This window comes from Nicotiana tabacum, chromosome 16 (assembly GCF_000715075.1).
Source record: "Nicotiana tabacum cultivar K326 chromosome 16, ASM71507v2, whole genome shotgun sequence".
Taxonomy (NCBI): Eukaryota; Viridiplantae; Streptophyta; class Magnoliopsida; order Solanales; family Solanaceae; genus Nicotiana; species Nicotiana tabacum.
This window is the reverse complement of record NC_134095.1, coordinates 131,376,374-131,402,210: the sequence shown is the minus strand read 5'-3', so window position 1 is coordinate 131,402,210 and position 25,837 is coordinate 131,376,374. Positions and strand designations below refer to the sequence as shown.

Below are 25,837 nucleotides of genomic sequence, written 5' to 3'. Positions count from 1 at the left end.
CTACCTGGGTTAAGCTAATGTAAAACAACCTGAGCGAAGAGTACTTCTACCCGGAAATATGAGCTGGATCCCCCTAGGCGAAAAGGTTCTACCTGGGTTAAGCTAATGTAAAACAACCTGAGCGAAGAGTACTTCTATCCGGAAATATAAGCTGGATCCCTCTAGGCGAAAAAGTTCTACCTGGGTTAAGCTACGTAAAAACAACCTGAGCGAAGAGTACTTCTACCCGGAACTATGAGCTGGATCCCCCTAGGCAAAAAAGTTCTACCTGAGTTAAGCTGCGTAAAAACAACCTGAGCGAAGAGTGCTTCTACCCGGAACAATGAGCTGGATCCCCTAGGAGAAAATGTTCTACCTGGGTGAAAGTTTGGTGACATTCGTTCTTTTAGAATCACCATTCTGCATGTTGTGTTCCTGCTTCAAACAAAGAAATATTTGTGAGTTTTCAAAGTGGTGGTTGGTTTTGTGGCCTTGATTGTTTTGATCACTTGATCTCGGCCCTTTCAACTGAAACTGGTTGCTTCCTGAATACCGATTGCCTTTCTGACTCTGGAGAAACTCTAGCTTATCTAGACTTTGTCATGATGATTGGTTGGTGGAACTCAACCTTTTCGACTTTATCTTGCCTTCGTAGGCCTTTTCCTTCTGATTTCTCTTTTTTTCTTCTTCTTTTTTTTATATTCTTTTTTTTTCATCATTTTTTTTCTTTTCTTTTCTTCGGAGCATTGGGGAACTTTCGGCTCCTCAAACTTTGTTGCAACGGCTAGTCGCGTGGGACTTAACCTTTTCCAATTTTATTTCGCCTTCGTTGGCCTTTCTTTTCTGGCTTCTTTCTCCCAACTTCAAATTCATAGCATTTGGGATGCCTTGGCTTTTTTCAACTCTTTGCCGATACGGTTAGCCACGTGGGACTCAACCTTTTCAACTTCATTTGCCTTTATAGGCGCTCCATTTGATTTTCTCTTTCCAAGAGTTTTGATTTCGAAGCATCGGCCGCCATGGCTAGTCAGGGTCGACTTGATGCCCGTACGAGGCTGGGTGTCTTTCTGCATATTAGCTCGCGCCAAATGAGAACCCTATAAATCATTCTTGCCATCCTTTCTTTGTCTTAGTTTCGGAATAGTGTTAGAGCGAAAGGGATTCAAAGAAAACAAACAATGGAATGGAGAATGAGTTTAAAACAAGAAGTGTCCCTTTCGGGGAAAGGAAAGAAGGACTTATCTGGAGTACATGCGGACTTCAATGAACATGACATGCCTTTTGGACTGGATTCCTGATCTGCGTAAACCGTCTGACTCTCAGAAATTCATCACAATATTTTCCTCAAAATCGAGAAACCTTGTCAGGACTCTGTCAGTGCCGATGGCTGTAAGGATCCTCTTTTCGATCAGGGGCACCCTTTGCGGGTTTTCACGAGCTGACCTCTCTTATTTTTCTTCTCGCTTTATAGTGCTCTTTATGAGTTTTCACTAACAAGACTCTCTTATTTTTCATTTCTCTTCTTACCATCGCCTCATGGTGCCCGTGTGAGTTTTCACCAATAAGACTCTCTCATTTTATTTCTCTCATTTTTATTGCATCGGATCCAAGTAGTCGTATTCTTTGATCCTTGAACATTCTCACCGATTGATCGGAAGGACTCGAAAGGATATGGGTAAAAATGATTTGGATCGAATTACAACTTTGGAACCATTCAGGCGGGATCATCGCCGGACCATTACAACATCTGCCCCAGTTTCACTTTTGGGGGAATTTGAATTTTTTTTTGGTGTGACTGAACCCCAGAGAGAGGTTGCATACGTATCCTTTCGGAATCAAGTCGAACGTAGTTTAGGGAACTTTTTTTTCTTTCGTTTTTATGTTTTGTTTTGTTTGCTCTTTCTTTTTCCTTTCCTTTTCCTCTTTTGTTTTTCTTTTTCTTTGTCTTTTCTTCCTCTTTTTTTTTTGTACATTTTTTTTCTTTTTCTTCTTTTTTTTTTCATTTCATTTTCCAATAACACTTTCAGGTTCCAAAGAGGGTGATCAAAGAATGGGAGCCGGCTCAAAGAGTTTGCAAAGGGTTGATAGTGTTTGGTTAGCGAGAATGAAAGCCTTTGTCATCCCAATTGGAGAATATTAGTACTATATGGAGGATCCAACATAATACCTTTTGACTGCATTTGCATTGACAGTTATTTCAGGGACATTTTCTTCGATGTGTCCCAAGTGCAATGCACTCTTTTGGCAGTACTCTTGTTGTAATGTACGGACCTTTCCAATCCGGAACCAATTTTCCTTCAGTTGTTCCAACTCTTTGTTTTATTTCCTTAAACTTTATCTTCATTTCGATCTAATCCTTAATTCATTATTTCGAGGCCTGACAGCTTTCAGGATCTGGGCATGAAGTCCGCAAGCATGTCATGTTATTGAAATCTGCATTTACCAAAACTAAAAAGAGAATAAGAAAATGACAAGATTAAGAAAAGAGACAATCATAGACAATGAAATATTAATTTCATTTAATTTTAATTTTTTTTTGTTTTTTTATAGAAGGGTTTACATCGGAAAATAAGACAATAAAGTAAAACACCCGGATTACACCCTGAGATAATTCGGACGCAGAAAGGATAGCAAGACTGGCTACTAAGACTCCCGTCTGATAGAGAACTTTCATGCTTGGCGGCCATTTTTTAGCTTTTCTTCTATCTCGGCAATGGCTACAATGGCCTTCAGTGTCGGATCAAATTCCTCAGTTTCACAAATCATTCCGACCATTGGCCTGATGTTGTGGGCAGGCAATAGATTATTCATCACATCAGGAGCTTCTTCATCCCGAAAAATGATTCTTTCAGCTTCAATCAAATCTTCAACTGCCTTTTTGAGGGTCCAACAGTCCTTTGTACTGTGTCCCACTGCTCCAGAGTGGTATTCATACCTAGCGTCAGCTCGGTGCGAGGGGGACTAGGGGTTCGGCTATTTCGGGGCCACTGACTACAATAGATCTAGCCTGATTAGCTTTTGGAATAAGCTTGAATACGATTCACCAATAGGGGTGAACTGATTCTTTCTGAAAGGCTCTCTTGGGCGAGGATTGTATCGGAGATCATTTGGTTGGGGATTATATGGAGCTGGGTAAGGATGTGCATTTCTGGGAGGTGGAGCTCGATTTTGTGTATAATGTTGTGGCCGCGTGCAAGGTTGCGCGTTCATCACTGCATACCAACAAAACCAACCACCTGAACAGAACCTGACTAATTTGCTCACACCACAACTTGGTTAGTTTTGAGACATTTAACACATAGGAAATCGCACGTTGGGGATGCAATGCACCTAATAGTTAAACATTTCTATCATGTGTTTGAACGGTTGCATGTTTCATCCCGGCCTTAACTAACCCTTTAAGTATGTGCCTCTTTTATTTCTACCTCTATTTAATCACTCTTGATTTTTTTCGTCTCTGTCGCTTTTTATTTTTTTTGGCATTCTCCTTTCTTTTTTTTGTCACTCTTTTATTTTTTGTCACTTTCTTTTTTTTCTCTCTTTTTTTCTTTTTTTTTTTAGTTTATTTTTTCCTCAGTTAATTCTATGGTTATGATCGAATCCAATGGGAATTGTCTACGTATCATGATGCCGCATGACAGATCATTACGTAGTTCAGAAAAATCAGGAATAAAGTACACAAACTAACTCTCGTTTTTTACTCATATACAAATAACTCCACGAAAGCTCCTAACAAGGAAAATAATTTTGGATTTTCTTTTGGTAGAAAGAAAGGATTCAAAAGAAGAAAGATTTTTTTTTTAGATTTCAATTTTTTTATTGAATTGTTGAAAGTGAGACTTCTAAAGGAGAGCGATTTTTTTTTTTGAAATTCGATTTTTTTTCATTTTGTTTTTGGAATTGTTGAAAGAAAGAATTAAAAAAAAGACTTTTTTTTTCATTTTTAAAGTTTCTTTTTTTTTTTTGAATTTTTTTTTTGAATTTTTTGAAATAAACACTTCTAAAGAAGAAATAAAATATTTTTGAATTTCGAATATTTTTTTTTCAATTTTTGAAAGAAAAACTTCTGAAGCAGAAAAAAAATATTTTGGAATTCAACAATTTTTTTGGAATTTTTGATTTTTTCCTTTTCATTTATTTATTTTTTTGTGATTTCTGAAGAAAAAAAACTGATTTTGATTTTTTTTTTGTGGAAGAAAGACTTATAAAAGAAAAAAGAAGAAAATATTTTTGAATTTTTTTTTTTGATTTTTTTAATATTGGGGTCTCTAAGAAATTATTTTCTAAAGAAGGAAGTAAAGGAAAATATATTAGATTTTTGTTTTTTGAAAATTGGGAGTCGGAACCGATGAGGTTTGCGTACGTATCTCACATCCGATGAGAATCAGACCCGCGTAGTTCGGTCAAACTGGGTACCTTTTTTCTAAATAATTCTGCTACACTAATTTTCTAAAGTCGGTCGACAATGCAAGTAAGCCTTCCAAATGATGTATCAAGTAGCACATACGTGAACATGATGGTCTCAAATAGGATACCTGTCTTATACGGACCTGGCCCCTGTGCCGAGTTTCGCTAAGTGAAATGCATGTGATGCACATAGAGCGAACCTACTAGGAAAAATCCGGCATGAGGTTTGTTCTCCTAGGTTTAAATCTTGGTGGAAAAGGTATCAAGACTGGCTTACTCGAGCGGACAACTCGAACCGAGCAGGGTCAGTGTACCGGTAGCATTGCTTTCCGGCTTAACTGGTGGTGCTCCCCGCCTAAAATAGGTGTGACTAAAATCCTACACCGGGTGACAAACACCTCAGCTATCTCAAAGAAAGCGGGCTATGTCAAGCAAATGCCCAATTTTAATTCAAGAAGACTCGGAGGGGGTACGTGAGAAGACAGTTTATATGTACCATTCAAAAATATCAAAGCGGTAAAAAACAAACAAGTGGCTGATTTATACCCAAATAAATCAGAGTATATACAAAATTAACTGGTGGTGCTCCCCGCCTAAAATAGGTGTGACTAAAATCCTACACCGGGTGACAAACACCTCGGCTATCTCAAAGAAAGCGGGCTATGTCAAGCAAATGCCCAATTTTAATTCAAGAAGACTCGGAGGGGGTACGTGAGAAGACAGTTTATATGTACCATTCAAAAATATCAAAGCGGTAAAAAACAAACAAGTGGCACATTATACCCAAATAAATCAGAGTATATACAAAATTAATAAAGCCAAATAAAAGTCAACATGTACAACCTCGAATTCTGGTTGTCCCCAGCAGAGTCGACAGAGCTGTCACACCCCTTTTTACCCCTCCAAGAGATAAGTGTAAAATGTTATGGATTGTGGGTTAAAGAACTTTGATCTTTAGTGATGGGTATGATTTTATCTTGTTTCATTTAGTGAAACGACGTAGTTTTGAGGCAAAACTACGTAGTTTCAGACCCTTTCAATGACAGCCCTTTATCTTGCACTCTTGGACACTTTTTCTTTCAAATTTGGCCAAATTTCTTCCTTAATCCTACTTATTAAACTAATTTTACACAAATAAATTAATTAAATAACTTATTCTAATGATCAATTAACTAGATTAATTCACCAACTGAACAACTAGTTAATTCTTAAAATGCACAAATGAAGAAAGAATTATTTTTTTAGTATTTTATGATAGGAAATATGCAATTAAAATCACAAAAATTGAGAAAAATAATTAAAATAACAAAACACTAATAACTTTAGGAGGTGTTAAATAGTGCAAAAATTAAGTGTTCACAACAATAAATATACTACGTATGTTATTGTCGTTATTGTTGAAATATATATAAAGTTAATTTCTATGGTCATGATTCTAAAAATTATATTGTTAATAAACAATTTTGGTTAAGGAAACATAATAATTCCACATATATATTACTACACATGCTGGTGTAATTAAGTTTATTTTTTCTATGTTATTAATGACTCGGTATGTTAGATTATTCCTGGCCAATGTTCACAGGTAATATTTAAGTTCAGGCAACTAAATTATCAATGGAATGAAACAATAAAAGAAGAATATTGCAAAGAAAGAGAGAATTCTTATTGCTTTGATGAATTATAGTGGAATAGGACTTCTCTATTTATAGGGAAAGTGTGACTTAGCCACCAAGTAAAATCTCTAAAATCACTCTAAAGTATAGATATTCACCTTAAATATAATTCTATTTATAACACTCCCTCTAGAATATCTATTCAACAGATAATGTGCCTAGTTAAAACTTTAACTAAAATAAAGTCTAGTGGAAAAATAATTTAAAAAAGGAAAAAGAGTACACATGTTTAGAAATACGCCTTTTGGTTGCCTCGTTAAAAACCTTGCAAGGAAAACCCAGTGAGAAAAAATCTTGTAAGGGAAAAAAGTACAACGCTTATTAACTCCACCTGATAAGAGCATCAATTCACATCCTTGAGCATTCGCATCCCAATCTTATACACTAGTTTCTTGAAGGTTGACGTAGGTTGAGATTTTGTGAACAGATCACCTATATTATCACTTGAACAAATCTGTTGCATATTGATATCACCATCTTTTGAAGATCATATGTGAAAAATAACTTTGGTGAAATGTGATTTGTCCTATCTCCTTTTATGAATCATCCCTTCAATTGGACTATGCATTGTTGCATTATCTTCATACAAAATTGTAGGTAGTTTGTCACACTTCAAACCTTATTTGTCTCGAATAAGGTGTATTATAGACCTCAACCACACACATTCTCGATTTGCTTCATGAGTAGCAATTATCTCAGCATGATTAGATGAAGTAGCCGCGATTGATTGCTTAGTCAATCACCAATATATGGCAGTGCCTCCAAATATAAACACATAGCCCGTTTGTGATCGAGCCTTGTGTAGGTCAAATAAATACCCATCATTGGCATAATCAACAAGATCGGGACTGTAATTATTATCATAAAATTAGCTCATATCGGTAGTCCCTTTTAGATAGCGCAATATATGTTTGATTCCATTCCAATGTCTCCTTATAGGAGCAGAACTATATCTTGCTAAGACATTAACTGAAAAAGTTATGTCATGCTAATACATTAGTTCACCAATTGTACTAAGATATTGTACTCTAGGACCAAGTAGTTCTTCATTCTTTTCTTGAGGTCGGAACGGATCCTTATTCACATCAAGTGATCGAACAACCATTGAAGTACTTAATGGATGTGATCCATCCATGTAAAACCATTTTACCTTTTCTGTGTAGGTATATTGATGAACAAAAATTTCGTTTGCCAATTGATCAATTTGCAAACCGTGACATAATTTTTTCTTTTCGAGATCTTTCATCTCGAATTCCTTTTTTTGAATAATCAATTGCCTTTTGGAGTTCTATAAGAGTTCCAGTAAGCTTTATGTCATCGATATATACGGCAAATACAATAAATTCCGATGTTGTTTTCTTTATAAAAATACATTGACAAATGGCATCATTTATATAACATTCCTTTAATAAATACTCACTAAGACAGTTATACCACATTCGTTCTGATTGTTTTAGACCATACAAAGATCTTTGCAAATTGATTGAATTTTTTTTTGGGACTTTGAATTATGTGCGTCAGCCATTTTAAATCCCTCGAGAATTTTCATGTATATCCCATTATCAAGTGAGCAATTAAGGTAGGCAGTAACCATATGCATTAAATGCATGTCAAGCTTTTCATGGATATCAAAACTAATAATAACGAAATGTTATTGCATCCATAACAGGTGAACATGTCTCTTCATAATCTACACCAGGTGTTTGTGAAAATGCTTGTGCAACAAGGCGTGCATTATGTCTTTGTACCTTATTTTCTCATTTCTCTTACGTACAAAGACCTATTTATAGCCAACAGTCTTAACACCATTAGGTGTTTGGACTACAGGCCCAAAAACTTCACGTTTCGCAAGTGAATCTAACTCAGATTGGATTGCCTCTTGCCATTTTGGCCAATCACGTCTTTGTCGACATTCTCCAATAGATTGAGGTTCAAGATCCTCATAATCTTGCACAATGCTAGATGCAACATTGTATGAAAATACATAATCCATCACTATATCTAAACGATTCAAATATGTTTCAATATCGATTGGATTTATTGATAGTTCCTTATTTTCTTGAGTCACATGCTCATTGATTTCCTCATGAATCTCAGGATTGGTTAAATCATGGGTTTCTTTATAAGACTCATTTGTAGTGTCATCTTGATAATTTACTTTTCTTTTTCTAGGATTTCAATCCTTAGAACCCAATGGCCTGCCACGTTTTAGGCGTGCTTTTGACTCATTAGCTATGATACTAGAAGATTGTCCAACAAGGACATCAATACGGATTGGAACATTATCTGCAGGTGTGACGACCCAACCCGTCGTCTCATGAGAACCGCTTCGTCTTTCCCATTTTATGCTTCTTCATGTTTCGTTATCAGTCTTCGGTGTGTTAGAGTTAAATCGGATTGGTTTTGATAGGAAATAAGACACTTAGTCTCTTTAAGGAAGGCTTATTTTGGAAAAGTCAACCGGATGTTGACTTATGTGTTAGAGGGTTCAGATGTGAGTTCTGATGGTTCGGTTAGCTTCGGGAGGTGATTTGTGACTTAGGAGAGTGATCAGAAGTGGTTTTGGAGGTACGGTATAGAATTAGGCTTGAATTGGCGGAAGTTCGTATTTTGGCGAATTCCGGTTGATAGGTGAGATTTTGATCCGAGAGTCGGAATGGAATTCCGAGAGTTTCTGTAACTTTGTTATGTCATTTTGGACTTGTCTGCAAAATTTGAGGTCATTCGGACGTGGTTTGGTTGGGTTTTTGATAAAAAATGGAATTTGAAAGTTCTTGAGATTCATAGGCTTGAATTCGATGTGATTTGAGGATTTTTGGTGTTAGTCGAGGTGTTTTGAAGATTGGAACGAGATTGAATAATGTTTAGGACACGTTGGTGCTTTTGGTTGAGGTCCCGGGGGCCTCGGGCATGTTTCGGGTGAGTTTTGAGCGAGTACGGACACACCAGAACTTAGAAAATGGAGAGGGCAGCAGTCGTGGCGCGGACCGCGCTCCTTTTCGCGCTGGGCGCGCTGGCCAGCGCTGACCGCGTCAAAGTGGGCGCGGACCGCGGTCACTGAAGACCGCAGGTTGCTAGTCCTATTTCGGAAGCTCATATCTTTTGATCCACAAGGAATTTTGAGGTGATTCACAAACGAAAGTTGTATCCCTTCGTGTCTAGTTTCACGAAAGGTAAAGATATCGTAATTTGGACACATGTAGCGAAAGTTATGGCCAAAATACTGAAGCCTGTCACTGCAGTCAAAAGCTACGCGGCCGCAGTCATTTTTGCGCAGACCCCGCTGATTTTGCACGGACCGCGGTCATTTTTATGCGGTCAGCGGTGTCGGAATCCGAAGGGTACTATATAAATACGAGGTTTTGAGTTTTATTTAATGTTTTGACCTAGAGAGCTCGGATTTTGGTGATTTTTCGAAGGTTTTTCAAGGAACTCATCGGGGTAAGTGATTTTAACTCAGATTTGGCTAGAATACATGAATCTATCACTGAATTCATCATTTAATTCGTGATTTGAGATGAAATTTGGGAAGAAAATTGTGAAACCTTTCAAAAGTGTAAAATGATGATTTGAAGGACCAAATGGTATCGGAATTGGATAATTTTGGTATGGTTAGACTCGTGAGGGCATGAAGATTCTAAAAATGTAAATTTTACCCGATTCCAAGACGTGGGTCCGGGCTCGGGTTTTGCTAATTTCGAGATTCTTGATATTTTTCGATTGTTTTCGATTGGGTATTGTCCACTTAGCATATTGTGATGTATTCGCTCTGATTTTGGTTAGATTCGACGCGCGTGGAGGTCGATTGGAGGGGAAAAGGCGTCGCGAGCTAGAGATTTCACCGGTTCGAGGTGAGTAATGATTGTAAATAATATCCCGAGGGTTTGAAACCCCGGATTTGCACATCGTAGTGCTATAGTGAGGTGAGACACGCACCCTATGACGAGTGCGGGGTCGTTTGTTATTGGGGATTGTGACTTGGTCCGTCCCGAGAGATGTTTCTTCTGTGTTTTCGGCTAGACCTTACTTGATAATCCTCCTACTTGGATTTATTTGATATATCTAGGCTTCGCGCCAATTATTTGAATCCTTCAGGGATTGATATCACTGTTTTTGCATATGTTGCATATTATTTGATCTCAGTTCAAGGTTTTAAGTACAGTTTTGAAACTCAGCCATCTTTCTAAGATTTGAAAACTAAAATGATATTTCTAAATGATATTTCGGGCTGGGAAATACTGTTTTACAAGTGCCCAAGGGGCTTATTATGATTTCTGGACTGAGCATGGATCGGGCTGCGCGCCGTAGTAGTGATTTGAAATAGTGGTAACAATGACACTGTATGATGCAATTTGGTCAGGTAACAATGGCTGACCAGGAATAACACCGTGCGGTCAGGTAACAATGGCTGACCAGGAACTAATTGTGCCCGAGGGGCTGCTACTATTCTATATGATTGCCCGAGGGGCGAGGTTTATGTGTTCATTTTGCATACTTACTTGTCTTTTACTTGTTTAACTGTGATATTTGTGCCCGAGGGGCGGATTTCTGTGCATAGCGGCACTAATTGTTTTGAAATTATTTCACAACTGTTGAAAAAGATCATTTTCAAAAGAGGTTTAAAACTGAGCCAAGGTACTTTCTGAAGAATTCACAGTTTCACTGGTTTTTCTCAAGGAGTTTTTACACTGCTTCTATATAGCATGTCGGTTGCTTTACGTGGTTTCTTGCTGCTCAGTTATTATTTACCTTTATTACTCACTGAGTTGGAGTACTCCCTGCACCTCGTGTGCAGTTGCAGGTATTTGTTTTTCACCCGGTAGTGGGTATTGGCTGTGTGGAGTCAGAATTGTGGAGGTTTTAGCGAGGTGACTGCCAGCGTTCACAACACCACTGTCTTTCTATGTTATTCATTATTCTTGTTCAGTGTATTTCTAGACTGTAAAGTGGAAATTTCATTCTTATAGATGCTCGTGACTTGTGACACCATGGTTTGGGATGTGTCGGGATGGTTTCTAATGTTGTTTTGTTAAATTTTGTAATTTATGAAGATTATAGTATATGTTATTACTGTTTATGATATTTAACTGTTTACGAGAGGTGTTCTGTTTAGTTTGGCTGGCCTTGTCTTCACGAGAGGCGCCATCATGACCGGGTTCGGGAATTGGGTCGTGACAAGTTGGTATCAGAGCCTAGGTTAGATAGGTCTCACGAGTCATGAGCAGGTTTAGTAGAGTCTCGCGGATCGGTACGGAGACGTCTGTATTTATCCTCGAGAGGATGTAGAACCTTAGGAAAAACTTCACATTCTTGAATTCTTATCGTGCGTCCTTGATTCAGCTTGAAAAGTAACTCTTGAAATTCCTTCCACGTGTCCGTATGCACGCATGAGTGCTCAGTATCAGATGTGCCTTGATGGCTTGTGAATCCCCTATCGAGGGGCGAGATGTAATCCCTGTGAGTTTATGTTGGGTCCAGTCTGGAGGACTTGAGGCCGGATTTTTTCCTATGGCTTGAGCACCGAGGTGCTGATTGTACGAGTAAGTGTTTTGAACTTATATGTTCAGTATTGTCCCTAATAGTGGGAGTGACAGCTGGATAGCTATGTGATGAATATGCTAGTACTGCGTGATGTTTCTATATGACTTGGAAGTGTCGAGGAAGATTTGTTGGATGATAGATGGATTACTAAATGTAGAATTTCCATTGTGAGTGGAAGTGTAGTTCCGAGATTATAGGTGTGTGAAGAATCTTTTCAAGTCTCCTAGTTGAGAGTGAAGTAAATTTCACGTTGCGGTATGAGTACATATTCAAGAAGATCAAGTGACTGCGTAATGCTTATGGCTGTGGAAGGTATACGAAAAGGTTATATTGAGGCGAAGCAGGTGGGTTATCTCCCGCGAAGTGTGCTCAGGCGGTGTGATCCTTATGTAAATGATAGAAGACCACATGTGCCAGTGAATTGTAAGTGTTGAAGTTTGAAATTTTGGGGTCGCACAAGAGAGTGAGCTTAACTGTTGCGAGGATGAATGCGAGATTTGTAGAAGATTTAAAGTACTAGATGATCTGTGTTTTCACAAGCTTACAAATGATTTGAGTTTAATCTCACTATGGTATTAAGGCAGCGGTTGAGTATACACGTTATGAGTATTGTGTGTTCTGATCTATGGCTTCGAGCCAAGTTGGGAAGCTTGTTATTGGTCAGCTGATTGTACGGTGGTATTACTATGCTGGTTTTGAATTGAGGTCTGCTGGCGAGTGGAAATTGAGCCGAAAATGGCACGAGTGAAGGAAAATTTTAATAAAGGTTATATGGTGCTTCGTAGATGTGTGAAAATAATAGGATGTCTTGAGCTGTTGTAAAGAATGCTCAACGTATAGAGAAGGAAGATGCTTGATTGTATTGGGATAAGGTTGTATCTTGCGGTGTCAGAGTGCTAATGAGGCACAGGTGGTTTTGTTAGTTGAGCAGGCTAAATGCAAGTTGAATAGAGTGAATGACTCTCGAAAATAGTCCTAATGTGTTCGAGGTTCCACATGTAACAATTGGGTATCTTAAAGTTGTATATGGGGTTAGAAACTGTGTTTTCATTGGATGAGGTCAAGACTTATGATATCTCTATATCGATTATAAGATCCTATGTATCAGTATCAGGAAAGCAAAGGTAACGGATTTAGATTCGCAGGAAGTTCTTCGGAGTGAAGTATGTTGGAATGTGGGGTATCTGGAAATAATTGAGAGAGGATTCAGTGGCTTATGGGTCTTAGACGGTGTGGTCTTGTGCTTGGGTATCACGTAGTGAGCCTGGGTTGAGGAATTGTGGTGCTACAGCAAGGATAAATATCAAATTGAATATGAATCAAAAGGAAATTTAGATAGATGGAATAGCTTGATAGTAGACCGGATCGGTATGGTAAAGGTATGATTAATTCTTGGTATGTGTTCGAGGTAATGAGTTCATACAAGTACTTTGTAGCAATACTCTTGGGTTTTGTTGGCTTGCTTAGCTTGGTCGAGTTAGAAGGATTCCGTCCTGGCAGTTTAATTTATGCAAACGGAATTGAAAGAGTTCTTGTTGATTTCTACCGTGGTTGAAGAGGTACATTTTCTATGAATATGAGAGACATGGGATGTGTAATGATTTTTCTTCTAGATGGGATCGATGGAAGTTCTTGAGTCAAGAGAGCATAGATGTCTGTGGCCCGGAAGGGAGGTAAGGTTTTCATGTATCCTCGGATGGTATGTTATATGCGGTATGTTGTGGAGGACCGAGACTTGCGTGTGTTAGGTTACAGTTCGGTTCAGAAAGGAAGCTCATGAAACACTTAGGCAGTGGGTAGCCTCAGATAATCAAGGAAAATGGTACTGCTATTTGAAAGTGATTTGACGAGAGTATATGTTTCAGGAAAAGGGCAATGTGATTAAATGGATGGAACTTCGGTGGTATTGCGGCACTTTCTTATTAGATCGACTGGTGATATTCGGGTTGGCTTGGTAGTACAGGGAACTTTTAGAGTCTATCGTAGAATTATTGGGTATTAAGGTGTGGTATGCTTTCGGACGGTGAAATTGGGATATGATGTAGTGATTCATGTGTCGCGTGGATTTGAAGACGAAAGTTCTCATATTCATGCTATGTTGTGATTGTGGATCGTGTGTAACGGCTATCGGGATTTGGGGCCCCGAGTGGACCTTTCCTTTTCTGGTATATCAGATTTTGGATATGATATCGGGGTTTAGACTGGATTTCTCAGTGTTGGGTTATTATGGATTATTGCGTTATGGGCTATGCCGGAAATGCCACAAGGTGAGTGGCGAGGTGTGTCGGAGTATGCTCTAGTAGAGTGTTTTATGTTTCAAAGAACCAGCGGACGGCTGGGAAGGGTTGCTTTCCTTATTTGGGACTCGTGATGGATGTCAGCGCAGAGGTTGCCATCATTGATTCAGTTCTGATGTTGAAGGACTTTTCGAATATGTTTCTTGTGGCCGGGCATGTCGCCGGACGGAGTTGTGGATTTCGGTATTGATTTGGTGCCGGGAACCGTATCGTATGACTCCGGCAGGAGTTATGGTAGTGGAAGAAGCGGCTTCAGGCTTCCTCGGTAAAGAGTTCGTTGGCAAGCTAATGTGGATGCGTGTTCTAGCTTGAGTCGGCTCGGTTGGCTCCGAATTGTATCGTTGAGGGTTAGGTTGACTCGACCGTTATTGAGCCTATTAGTGATCGGGAGGTCCGTGAGTTGCCTTCTGTGTTGCGAGACGTTATGATTTATTGGTTATGGGCACCAATGGTGCGATTCTGTTGGGGTTCATAGTGGAAGTCGAGCGGAAGAATAATTGGGTGTTGCTCAGTAGATGGCGTACCGGTTACGTCCTATCGGGTTTGCATGGTATATGCTACTTGTTTCACCGTGGGTGTAATGATCTACTTTGGTTTCAAACATCAAATTGTGCGTGGCTGTCGATTTAAAGCATGGTGACTGTAGGTATTTTATGTATAACAGTGATTGAATAGGATCGCGCGTTGTAGCGAGGCCACATGGAGATATGACCTTTCGGGGTGGATTCAGTGTTCTATTTATATGATGTGAGACGGGGTCTCAGCCTTGTGTTGTGATGGTATTGATGAGCTTGAGGTACATCTCTTTCGTTTGAGTCATTTTTTTTTATGATTTAAGTATGTTCAGACCGTTTCTTATTGGTGCGTGTATTATACAAGTTGTGGCTTAGGCCTGTATTGAGGCGTCATATCACCAGAGTGGTGTGTTGGATTCGAGGTGATCGTTGGGGTCATTAATGAATACGAACAGATTTGATTTCAGCTTGTTAGAAGGATAATATCGAGGTTCGGCTTAGAAACCTGTTATGGTATTAGTCAAAAGGGAAGTGGCTTCATGAGTGGTTGATCTGAGAAATGGTTATGGTTTGTTGCGTGTTTCGTTTATCGTTGGCAGTATATGGAAGTGTTAGAATAAGACCTTAGTTGATAAGAGGTTTCCTACCGGTATTCGGGCACTGTGGGCAACTGTTGTGAATAGAAGTTATTGTTTCGAGTGTTAGGGTTATATAGTATATCATATGATTGAGGGTTATTATAGCTGGTTCGGGCCTATTCTAAGTATGGATGTGAGGATCGGATCTTGTGTATGATTTCGGAAAGTGCAATGTGGTTCTATGGTTTATAGACTAGATGGATTGTGAAATTTCAGCTATGTTGTGTTATCGGACCTATGCGAGATAGGGTGACGTAGGATCACCCCCGGGTATATTCTTGGTAAGGTCATTCAGCTATTGGTTAGCTTCTAGGATAACTCTGGGTACGCTCGAGGATGAGCGTTTGTTTAAGTTGGGGAGGATGTGACGACCCAACCCGTCGTCTCATGAGAACCGCTTCGTCTTTCCCATTTTATGCTTCTTCATGTTTCGTTATCAGTCTTCGGTGTGTTAGAGTTAAATCGGATTGGTTTTGATAGGAAATGAGACACTTAGTCTCTTTAAGGAAGACTTATTTTGGAAAAGTTAACCGGATGTTGACTTATGTGTTAAAGGGTTCGGATGTGGGTTCTGATGGTTCGGTTAGCTTCGGGAGGTGATTTGTGACTTAGGAGAGTGATCAGAAGTGGTTTTGGAGGTGCGGTGTAGAATTAGGCTTGAATTGGCGGAAGTTCGTATTTTGGCGAATTCCGGTTGATAGGTGAGATTTTGATCCGAGGGTCGGAATGGAATTCCGAGAGTTTCTGTAACTTCGTTATGTCATTTTGGACTTGTCTGCAAAATTTGAGGTCATTCGGACGTGGTTTGGTTGGGTTTTTGATAAAAAATGGAATTTGAAAGTTCTTGAGATGCATAGGCTTGAATTCGATGTGATTTGAGGATTTTTGGTGTTAGTCAAGGTGTTTTGATGATTGGAACGAGATTGAATAATGTTTAGGACGCGTTGGTGCTTTTGGTTGAGGTCCCGGGGGCCTCGGGCATGTTTCGGGTGAGTTTTGAGCGAGTACGGACACCTCGGAACTTAGAAAATGGAGGGGGCAGCAGTTGTGGCGCGGACCGCGCTCCTTTTCGCGCGCTGGCCAGCGCTGACCGCGTCAAAGTGGGCGCGGACCGCGGTCACTGAAGACTGCAGGTTGCTGGTCCTACTTAGGAGGTTCATATCTTTTGATCCACAAGGAATTTTGAGGTGATTCAAAAACGAAAGCTGTAGCCCTTCGTGTCTAGTTTCCAGAAAGGTAAAGATATCGTAATTTGGACACCTTTAGAGAAAGTTATGGCCAAAATACTAAAGCATGTCACTGCAGTCAAAAGCTGCGCGGCCGCAGTCATTTTTGCGCGGACCGCGGTCATTTTTATGCGGTCAGCGGTGTCGGAATCCGAAGGGTACTATATAAATACGAGGTTTTGAGTTTTATTTAATGTTTTGACCTAGAGAGCTCGGATTTTGGTGATTTTTCGAAGGGTTTTCAAGGAACTCATCGGGGTAAGTGATTTTAACTCAGATTTGGCTAGAATACATGAATCTATCACTGAATTCATCATTTAATTCGTGATTTGAGATGGAATTTGGGAAGAAAATTGTGAAACCTTTCAAAAGTGTAAAATGATGATTTGAATGACCAAATGGTATCAGAATTGGATAATTTTGGTATGGTTAGACTCGTGAGGGCATGATGATTCTAAAAATGTAAATTTTACCCGATTCCAAGACGTGGGCCCGGGCTCGGGTTTTGCTAATTTCGAGATTCTTGATATTTTTCGATTGTTTTCGATTGGGTATTGTCCCCTTAGCATATTATGATGTATTCGCTCTGATTTTGGTTAGATTCGACGCGCGTGGAGGTCGATTGGAGGGGAAAAGGCGTCGCGAGCTAGAGATTTCACCGGTTCGAGGTGAGTAATGATTGTAAATAATATCCTGAGGGTTTGAAACCCCGGATTTGCACATCGTAGTGCTATAGTGAGGTGAGACACGCACCCTATGACGAGTGCGGGGTCGTTTGTTATTGGGGATTGTGACTTGGTCCGTCCCGAGAGATGTTTCTTCTGTGTTTTCGGCTAGACCTTACTTGATAATCCTCCTACTTGGATTTATTTGATATATCTGGGCTTCGCGCCAATTATTTGAATCCTTCAGGGATTGATATCACTATTTTTGCATATGTTGCATATTATTGGATCTCAGTTCAAGGTTTTAAATACTGTTTTGCAACTCAGCCATATTTCTAAGATTTGAAAACTTAAATGATATTTCTAAATGATATTTCGGGCTGGAAAATACTATTTTACAAGTGCCCAAGGGGCTTATTATAATTTCTGGACTAAGCAAGGATCGGGCTGCGCGCCGCAGAAGTGACTTGAAACAGTGGTAACAATGACACTGTATGATATGACTTGAAACAGTGGTAACAATGACACTGTATGATGTGACTTGAAACAGTGGTAACAATGACACTGTATGGTATAAATTGGTCAAGTAACAATGACTGACCAGGACTTGATTGATGCCACGAGATGGCTTGTTATTGCGTTTGGGCTGTAGGAGCCCCTCCGGAGTCTGCACACCCACAGTGAGCGCGGGTACCCATGTGATTTGAAATAGTGGTAACAATGATACTGTATGATGCAATTTGGTCAGGTAACAATGGCTGACCAGGAATAACACCGTGCGGTCAGGTAACAATGGCTGACCAGGAACTAATTGTGCCCGAGGGGCTGCTACTATTCTATATGATTGCCCGAGGGGCGAGGTTTATGTGTTCATTTTGCATACTTACTTGTCTTTTACTTGTTTAACTGTGATATTTGTGCCCGAGGGGCGGATTTCTGTGCATAGCGGCACTAATTGTTTTGAAATTATTTCACAACTATTGAAAAAGATCATTTTCAAAAGAGGTTTAAAACTGAGCCAAGGTATTTTCTGAAGAATTCACAGTTTCACTGGTTTTTCTCAAGGAGTTTTTACACTGCTTCTATATAGCATGTCGGTTGCTTTACGTGGTTTCTTGCTGCTCAGTTATTATTTACCTTTATTACTCACTGAGTTGGAGTACTCACTTTACTCCCTGCACCTCGCGTGCAGTTGCAGGTATTTTATTTTCACCCGGTAGCGGGTATTGGCTGTGTGGAGTCAGAGTTGTGGAGGTTTTAGCGAGGTGACTGCCAGCGTTCGCAGCACCACTGTCTTTCTATGTTATTCATTATTCTTGTTCAGTGTATTTCTGGACTGTAAAGTGGAAATTTCATTCTTATAGATGCTTGTGACTTGTGACACCCTGGTTTGGGCTGTGTCGGGATGGTTTCTACTGTTGTTTTGTTAAATTTCGTAATTTATGAATATTATAGTATATGTTATTACTGTTTATGATATTTAACTGTTTACGAGAGGTGTTCTGTTTAGTTTGGCTGGCCTTGTCTTCACGAGAGGCACCATCACGACCGGGTTCGGGAATTGGGTCGTGACAGCAGGGATATGTGATTTTGTTATCCTTTTCAGATCCGTAAATACATCTGACATTTAATTTGTTATTTTCTGTAAATGGTTAATCTTTTGCACCTCTTTTTCTATAAATAGATGCACATGGATCAAGATGAGACAATGATGGATTTTTCTATGAAATTTCTCGTTTGATTCCACTAATTTCTCCCCCTAATTTTGGAAAAAATACATCAGCGAATTGACAATCTACAAATCGAGCAGTGAACAAATTCTCCGTTAATGTTTCTAGGTAGAGAATAATGGAGGGCGATTCAAACTCAACATATATTCCTAATCTTCTTTGAGGACCCATTTTGGTGCGATATGACGGTTTTTGTCTACAAGAACATATACTGCGCATCCAAAAATTCTTAAATGAGATATATTAGGTTCATGACTCAACACTAATTGCAACGGGAATATTTATAATAATTTGTCGGTCTGATACGAATTAGCATTGCTGCATGCAAAATGGCATGACCCCAAACAGAAGTGGGTAACCTCGTTTTCATGAGTAACGGTCTTGCTATCAATTGCAGACGTTTAATCAAAGACTCTGCAAGGCTATTTTGACTGTGAACATGAGCTACAAGATGTTCCATTTTTATCCCAATTGATAAGCAATAATCATTAAATGTTTGTGATGAAAACTCAGCAGTATTATCGAGTCTAATAGATTTAATTGGATTATCGAAAAATTATGCCCGTAATCAGATTATCTGTGTCATTAATTTTGCAAATGCCAGGTTGCGAGATGACAATAGGCACACATGATACCATCTAGAAGATGCATCTATTAAGACCATAAAATATCTAAACGACCCACTAGGTGGGTGAATAGGTCCACAAATATCCCCTTGTATACGTTCCAAAAATGCATGGGACTCAATCCCAACCTTTGTTGGTGATGGTCTAATAATCAACTTGCCTTGATAACAGGAAATGCAAGAAAAATCATTATTTACAAGAATCTTTAAATTCTTTAATGGATGCCCATTTGAGTTCTCTATAATTCGTCTCATCATAATTGATCCAGGATGTCCCAATCGATCGTGCCAAAGTACAATAGTATTGGAATCAGTAACCTTTTGGTTTACGATAGAATGTGCCTCAATTGCACTAATTCTTGTCCAATACAGACCATAAGATAATAATGGGAACTTCTCAATAACCCTCTTCTGACCAAAGATATTTTTGGTAACGATGAGATATTCAAGATCATTCTCATCTATTGTCTCAATATGATACATTTTGGCGGATATCTTTAAAACTCAACAAGTTCCTCTTGGACTTGGAGGAGAATAATGCATTATCTATGATAAATATTGTTCCCCCAGACAAAGTTATAGTAGCTCTTCCAGAGCCTTCAATTAGATTACTACTACCAGAGATTATAGTAACATCTGTCTTACACATACTTAAATGAGAGAAATATTTCTTCTCTTTGAATATTGTATGTGTCGTACATGAATCAATCAAACAAATATTTTTACAATTAAACTTTGATCCAAGTTTGCTTTTTGAGATATCCATATTTGCTTAGTCTTCTCAAAGAGCTTCTTGAGACGGTAGAGTCGCGTGCTGATAACGTGTAATGAAACAATAAAAGAAGAATATTGCAAAGAAAGAGGGAGAGAATTCTTATTGCTTTGAGATGAATTATAATGGAATAGGACTTCTCTATTTATAGGGAAACAGTGACTTAGAGACCAAGTAAAATTCCTAAAATCTCTCTAAAATATAGACATTCACCTTAAATACAATTTTGTTTATAACAATCAATAATCAGTGCATTGCGCTAATTTATTCATGTTGGTAAAAGCATTTTACATTTACTGAAAAATTGATGTCTAATAGCCGATGTTAATGGTATCAATTTTGAGAATTTTACTTAAGACTGGTGAAGGTTTATGTGCCTCTCCAGAGTATTTAAAGGAGGATATAGTGAAAAAAAATTACTACTTACTAACTCTAAGTGTGATTGATGCTAAGAGAATTTTATCATAGCTTGTGTCATAGGAAACAGTTGAATGCAAGAAAATGCAACATTACGAGAAAAAACTGTTTTGACAGCAGTTAATGAAATTGGTGAAGATAATTGGAGATCAAAGTTCAGTAGACACAAATGATATCCGTAATTTCTTCTCATCTACTTAAGTCTTGGTGAACAGTATTATTTGATATCTGTACTGGTGGAAGGTAGTACGTATTTTATAAAATGGTCGAGGTTAGTGGCGGAGCCACTTTATGCTAAGGGGTGTCAATTGATACCTTTTTGTTGGCAAATTATACTTGTTAGCTAGGTCAAAATTTTATTTTTATGCATATGTACAATATGTTTACTCCCCTTATTTTCTTCGTGTGTTTACTTTTTAATATTTTGATACAATTTAGTAAAATTTCTGAGTCCGTCACCGGTCAGATGAACGCTAACTTACTAGCGCACTACAATTTTAAAGAAATGTTAGTTTCAGCAGCCAGCTTTATTACATGAGTTTCATATAGTTCTAACGTTATAAACTGCTGTGTAAGGGGTATAAACTTTGCCATGTTTCCATGTCCAAGACTCTGTGCCCTGTTTGTGGTCCTATAAAAAAGTTATGGATCATCATACGTTGGGAGATGAAGTGGTACAATTTCAGTCAAGTTCCAATTGTACAAAAATGACCAGAACGGAAACTCTTGATTGTCTAATCCTTCTTTTTAGTTTTTTCTCTGCATCAGTAAATTTCATGCATCCTTTATACTTCTGGAAATTCGTTGATAAAGTAGCCAAAAAAAGAGTGACTTTTTTTAAAATCCTAGCTTTAATTAGGACTTGAAAATGACAGACGAAAATAAGTGGATCTTGGGTATGATGATGAAAATGCTGATAGGAATGTATATGATTGTCACCAAGTACTTGTGTGGAGTTCCATCACACTTGTCAATATCGTACTTTAGTACCTTCAATCTTAAAAGATATATGCTACATATTCGAATATTTTGCATCATAATTGCCACTTACAAAATAATTATATAATTATATATATATATAAGAACAACTACAATTGAAGATAGTTATTATAGATATTTTTTGTGAAAAATATTTAATTGAGAATTCAAAAGAAATAGTAACTAACTTGATATACATATATGAGACAACTGTAATTGAAGGTAATTATAGATGTATTTTATGTGATAAATATTAATTGAGAATTCGATAAAAATATTAGTCCTCAAGCTATTTTAGTTTTCATCCAACTAGGTTTGTTGATCAAAGCCAAAACTACCTTTGACTTCCAAGTACCGCAAAAATTTTAAAAAAAAATATTATCGACTAATATTAATATTAAGGGGTAGAGCTAGCATGCATGGGAATTGGAAAGTTTAGGTTCAGCAGAACCTCATAATTTCTTGTTTGTATGTCTGTTGAGAAATTCACTATATATATATATATTATAAATATTAAATCCTGAATCCGCTTATATAAATAATAGTGCAGGATCAAGTGCTATTATTTTCTCAATAGACAGGATATTATTATCATTATTATCTTTATCAATCTGTGATAACTAGTACGAGGTGGAAAGATTAAAGTGGTCAATGGGAATGTACACTATTGTCATTTCCAACAACTTAATGCCAAACCATTAAAAGACTTCAATGATATTCTCAATTTGGATCATACTCAATCAAAAGTGAGTAATGGTCCCATTTACTTGATATATCAAATGGAAGTGGACCCATCAAGAGATTACATCCACGAATCTCCTTTTATATTTCCCCAAAAATCAAGTCCATTTCCTCCAATCATCGAATATTCATTAAATTGCTTGCCATAGTTTCAAGAACAAATATTATGATAAAAATTTATAGAGATAATTTCAGAAACCTCTTCTCAAGTTTCGCTCCGTAATACTATTTTTTCAGTGTATATTACACCCACTTCCCTTATTAAATTACTTAATCATGGGTAAATTAGTATGATTTGATGTAAATGACGTGTGGATAAATATTTACCTATATATTACTCCCTCCAACCCCCTATTATTTAACACATTTTTCTTTTCAAATTGTCCAAAACAATTAGTATATTTTTATATGTTTAAAAATTATTACCATATTATCCTCAATTTATCCTAAATGACATGGCCCGTAGGATCAATCGGTATACAAAAGTTCACCTTTTTATGGAAAGAGAGAATATGGAGAACATGTGGAACCCTCAACACCTCTTATATATTTAATTGTTGATAGTAAGGGTCATTTTGATAATTAAAGTAAGCTTAACTATCTCACTTTATGTAATAATATTTAATTAGGTACATTGTTTAAGAATATAAAAGAAAATTTTTGAAACTTGTGATTTAAAACAAGTCATATAAAGTTATGTAACTATAAATCATCATTCATATTAAAGGTAAAATGAAAAATTTAAGGATATCATTCTTTTTTTGGGACAGACTAAAAAAAAGTCTCACGTCAATTGGGATGCAGAGGGTAACAAAATTTCCCTATTTATTTCGATCAAATATCACCACATAAAATAGAGGTGGGGAGTAGTATTTAAAACCTTGCACAGAAACTAGTACCCTTACATTTGTTCTATTCCATTACCTATCCTATCATATAAAGTACATTAAGATCTACCAAATTTCATGGGTGATCATTCTGCTGCAGATCGTTTTCAGGCTTTGAATTCTTCCTCTTCTTCCTCTTTTATGAACTCAAATAATATGGAACTCCTAAATAGTATAAACCTTGAAGCTGAGAATTTCAGCTCAAATATTAATCAACATGGGTTTTTGGCTTTATCAAATGAAGATTTTTCTAATCATCATCAGCTCCCAAACATGGCTTTTCATACTGATATGAATCTCTCAAGTTCCATTTCTGCTCAGAATATGTATGATCCAGCTGCTGCTGCTCAGTTTTTTACCTTGGGAGGTCCAAGTAATTATGGCTGCAGTAGTAATATGAATTCAATTCCGGAATCAGAGTCCATGCTGAATAATAATATTCCAACTCCTCCACCTCTAGTATCTGGAACTGCCAAGGTCAATATAAATACTTATGTGCTTCTTTTCTTTAGACCTTTACACAGATAGCCGGCTGGATTTACAATTTATATATAGATTATACACGGTTATACATATATTATACATTTGCTAGCTAGTTATATTTAGTTTGAATAGTTGGGTGGGCATGTTAATTCTTCTTCTCTTTTATTCTTTGTGTGTTATAAGAATTGTGTCATATATTTCTTGGTGATATATAGAGCTGTGAAGGGAGAAAGAGAAAAAGAAATAATCAGAAAGAAGCAGCTGAGAAGCCAAGAGAAGTTGTTCATGTTAGAGCAAAGAGAGGACAAGCTACTGATAGTCATAGTTTGGCAGAAAGAGTAAGTATTCATAAATTCAATATATTGTGTTATAATTTGTCAGCTTAATTATCTCATGTACTCATCACTAGAAAATTTCTACGAAAATAAAAAAGACTTGTAAAAGTATGATCTTGATTAATTTCTTGTTTGTGACATAGCTTCGAAGGGAGAAAATAAATGAAAAGCTTAGATGCTTGCAAGAACTAGTTCCTGGATGTTACAAGGTTAGTAATTCCTCAATACACACATACACACACCTTTTCTAATTTCATTTTCAAATAATCAAAATCCTTCTTGAGCAATTATTGCAAATATATTTCCATTGCAGAAAAATTAATTAGTATTATGGTTTCCTTAAATCATCATTCTTGTATAGTAGTAAATAATCAAATTAAAATCCTTCTTGCAGACTATGGGAATGGCAGTGATGTTGGATGTAATAATCAACTATGTCCGTTCATTGCAAAATCAAATTGATGTAAGATTTATAGACTTACTATGATATTATTACATATTGCTACACGAAGTCTAGAATAATAGTTAATGACCAACTTATCTCTAATATACTTTTGTTTTTCGTTGAATTTCTGTTTTAAGTTTCTTTCAATGAAACTATCAGCAGCAAGTTTGTTTTATGACTTCAACTCATCAGAGATGGATGATATGGACTCAATGCAGGTACACCTTTTTTCGTTCCCTCCACTGTTCTTTTTTATAGGTAGAACTACTGAAAATCAAGGCACCCCTCTCTGTGAAATGAGAAAAAGTTTATCAAGACAGGTATCATAGTCTCATTAGTAGTTGATATATAAGCATACCTAGGGGTGGCAAATGGACAGGTCGATCGGATATGAGTATGTCGAAAACGAATAATGCAAAAACAGATAAATTATTTGACCTGACCTATTTTTGATATGGATAGAAAATAAATTAACCGGCGGATAATATGAATATTGATCTATATTATCCATGGCTTCTTGAATATAATCACTTGTGGGAGAATTCCTAATCTTCTAAACTTAAGGAACCTCCAATTTAAGTCTTTGTAAATATAAAAGTTAAACCCATAGGTTATCCATTTTTTAAGTGAGTAATATGGATTATCCATATTGGACTCATTTTTAAAAATTCATTATCCAACCTATTTTTTACCGGATAATATCAATGGATAATTTTTTAAAAAATTCATTTTGCCACCGCTAAGTTATATTAGAAGGTCAAATAAATTGTAAGAGGCTGGAATTACCTTGAAATTTAAGCTACTTTACCTAATGCATATACAATACAATACACACACTTATTTATTGTAGAATCTTTTGACATTTTCCATCAAATTGATGCCTGTGTTGACATTAATTAGAAATGAAATTTGTACGTAGGGAACAAACGGGTATGCAGCTCAAGGAATGGGGAAGATTGTTGGTGAAGGGTATGGAGTATTTCCTCCTCAGTTTCAAACATCTTGGCCTCTTTGACCTACTAATGTACATCATGCTTTAAAATCTGCCTAAGAAAATTAATATACGCACTTGACACCATCCCAATAATATGTAGCAGATAATTAATTAAGTGTATTTTGAACTTCCTTATTGGTAAACCCTTAATTTGTTTTCATTTCAACAATCTTTTGTTCTTTTTCACTTTTTGTATTCTAAGTAATTATTCCAAAAAATGGTGGTGTTATGAAGAAAATCCATTTACGCTGTTAAAATTAGAGGATGAGCTTTGAGTATACTTTACCTTATGTATAATATATCTATAATCCATGTATAATATCTGTTTAATCGTCTATAATCAGTATATAATCTATGTATACCAACTAGGAAAAGTAAACACTAAATCCGACCGGCTATTTATGTAAAAATCCCTTTATGTTTTTGCCTTTGAATATTTCTCTAAACTATCATTTATTTCTTTTTAAACGTTACTCCACTAATTGG

General features: G+C 37.2%; 1 protein-coding gene across 1 annotated transcript; it reads left to right on the top strand.

Moving 5' to 3' along the window:
• The first annotated feature begins 23,078 nt into the window (after window positions 1-23,078).
• Window positions 23,079-25,589, top strand: LOC107823962 (transcription factor BEE 3-like). The gene is made up of 6 exons (XM_075232479.1): window positions 23,079-23,571; window positions 23,793-23,915; window positions 24,056-24,121; window positions 24,307-24,375; window positions 24,495-24,575; window positions 25,277-25,589. Exons 1-6 carry the CDS (start codon window positions 23,173-23,175, stop codon window positions 25,370-25,372), a joined length of 834 nt encoding a protein of 277 aa, XP_075088580.1. The 5' UTR covers window positions 23,079-23,172; the 3' UTR covers window positions 25,373-25,589.
• The last annotated feature ends 248 nt before the right edge of the window (window positions 25,590-25,837 follow it).

Bases quoted from the DNA above. Each gene is read 5' to 3' on its own strand.
- LOC107823962 (XM_075232479.1), top strand. From the start codon at position 23,173: ATGGGTGATCATTCTGCTGCAGATCGTTTTCAGGCTTTGAATTCTTCC. The intron at 24,376-24,494 runs GTAAGATTTATA...TTCTGTTTTAAG, and splicing joins CATTGCAAAATCAAATTGAT to TTTCTTTCAATGAAACTATC. The intron at 24,576-25,276 runs GTACACCTTTTT...ATTTGTACGTAG, and splicing joins ATGATATGGACTCAATGCAG to GGAACAAACGGGTATGCAGC.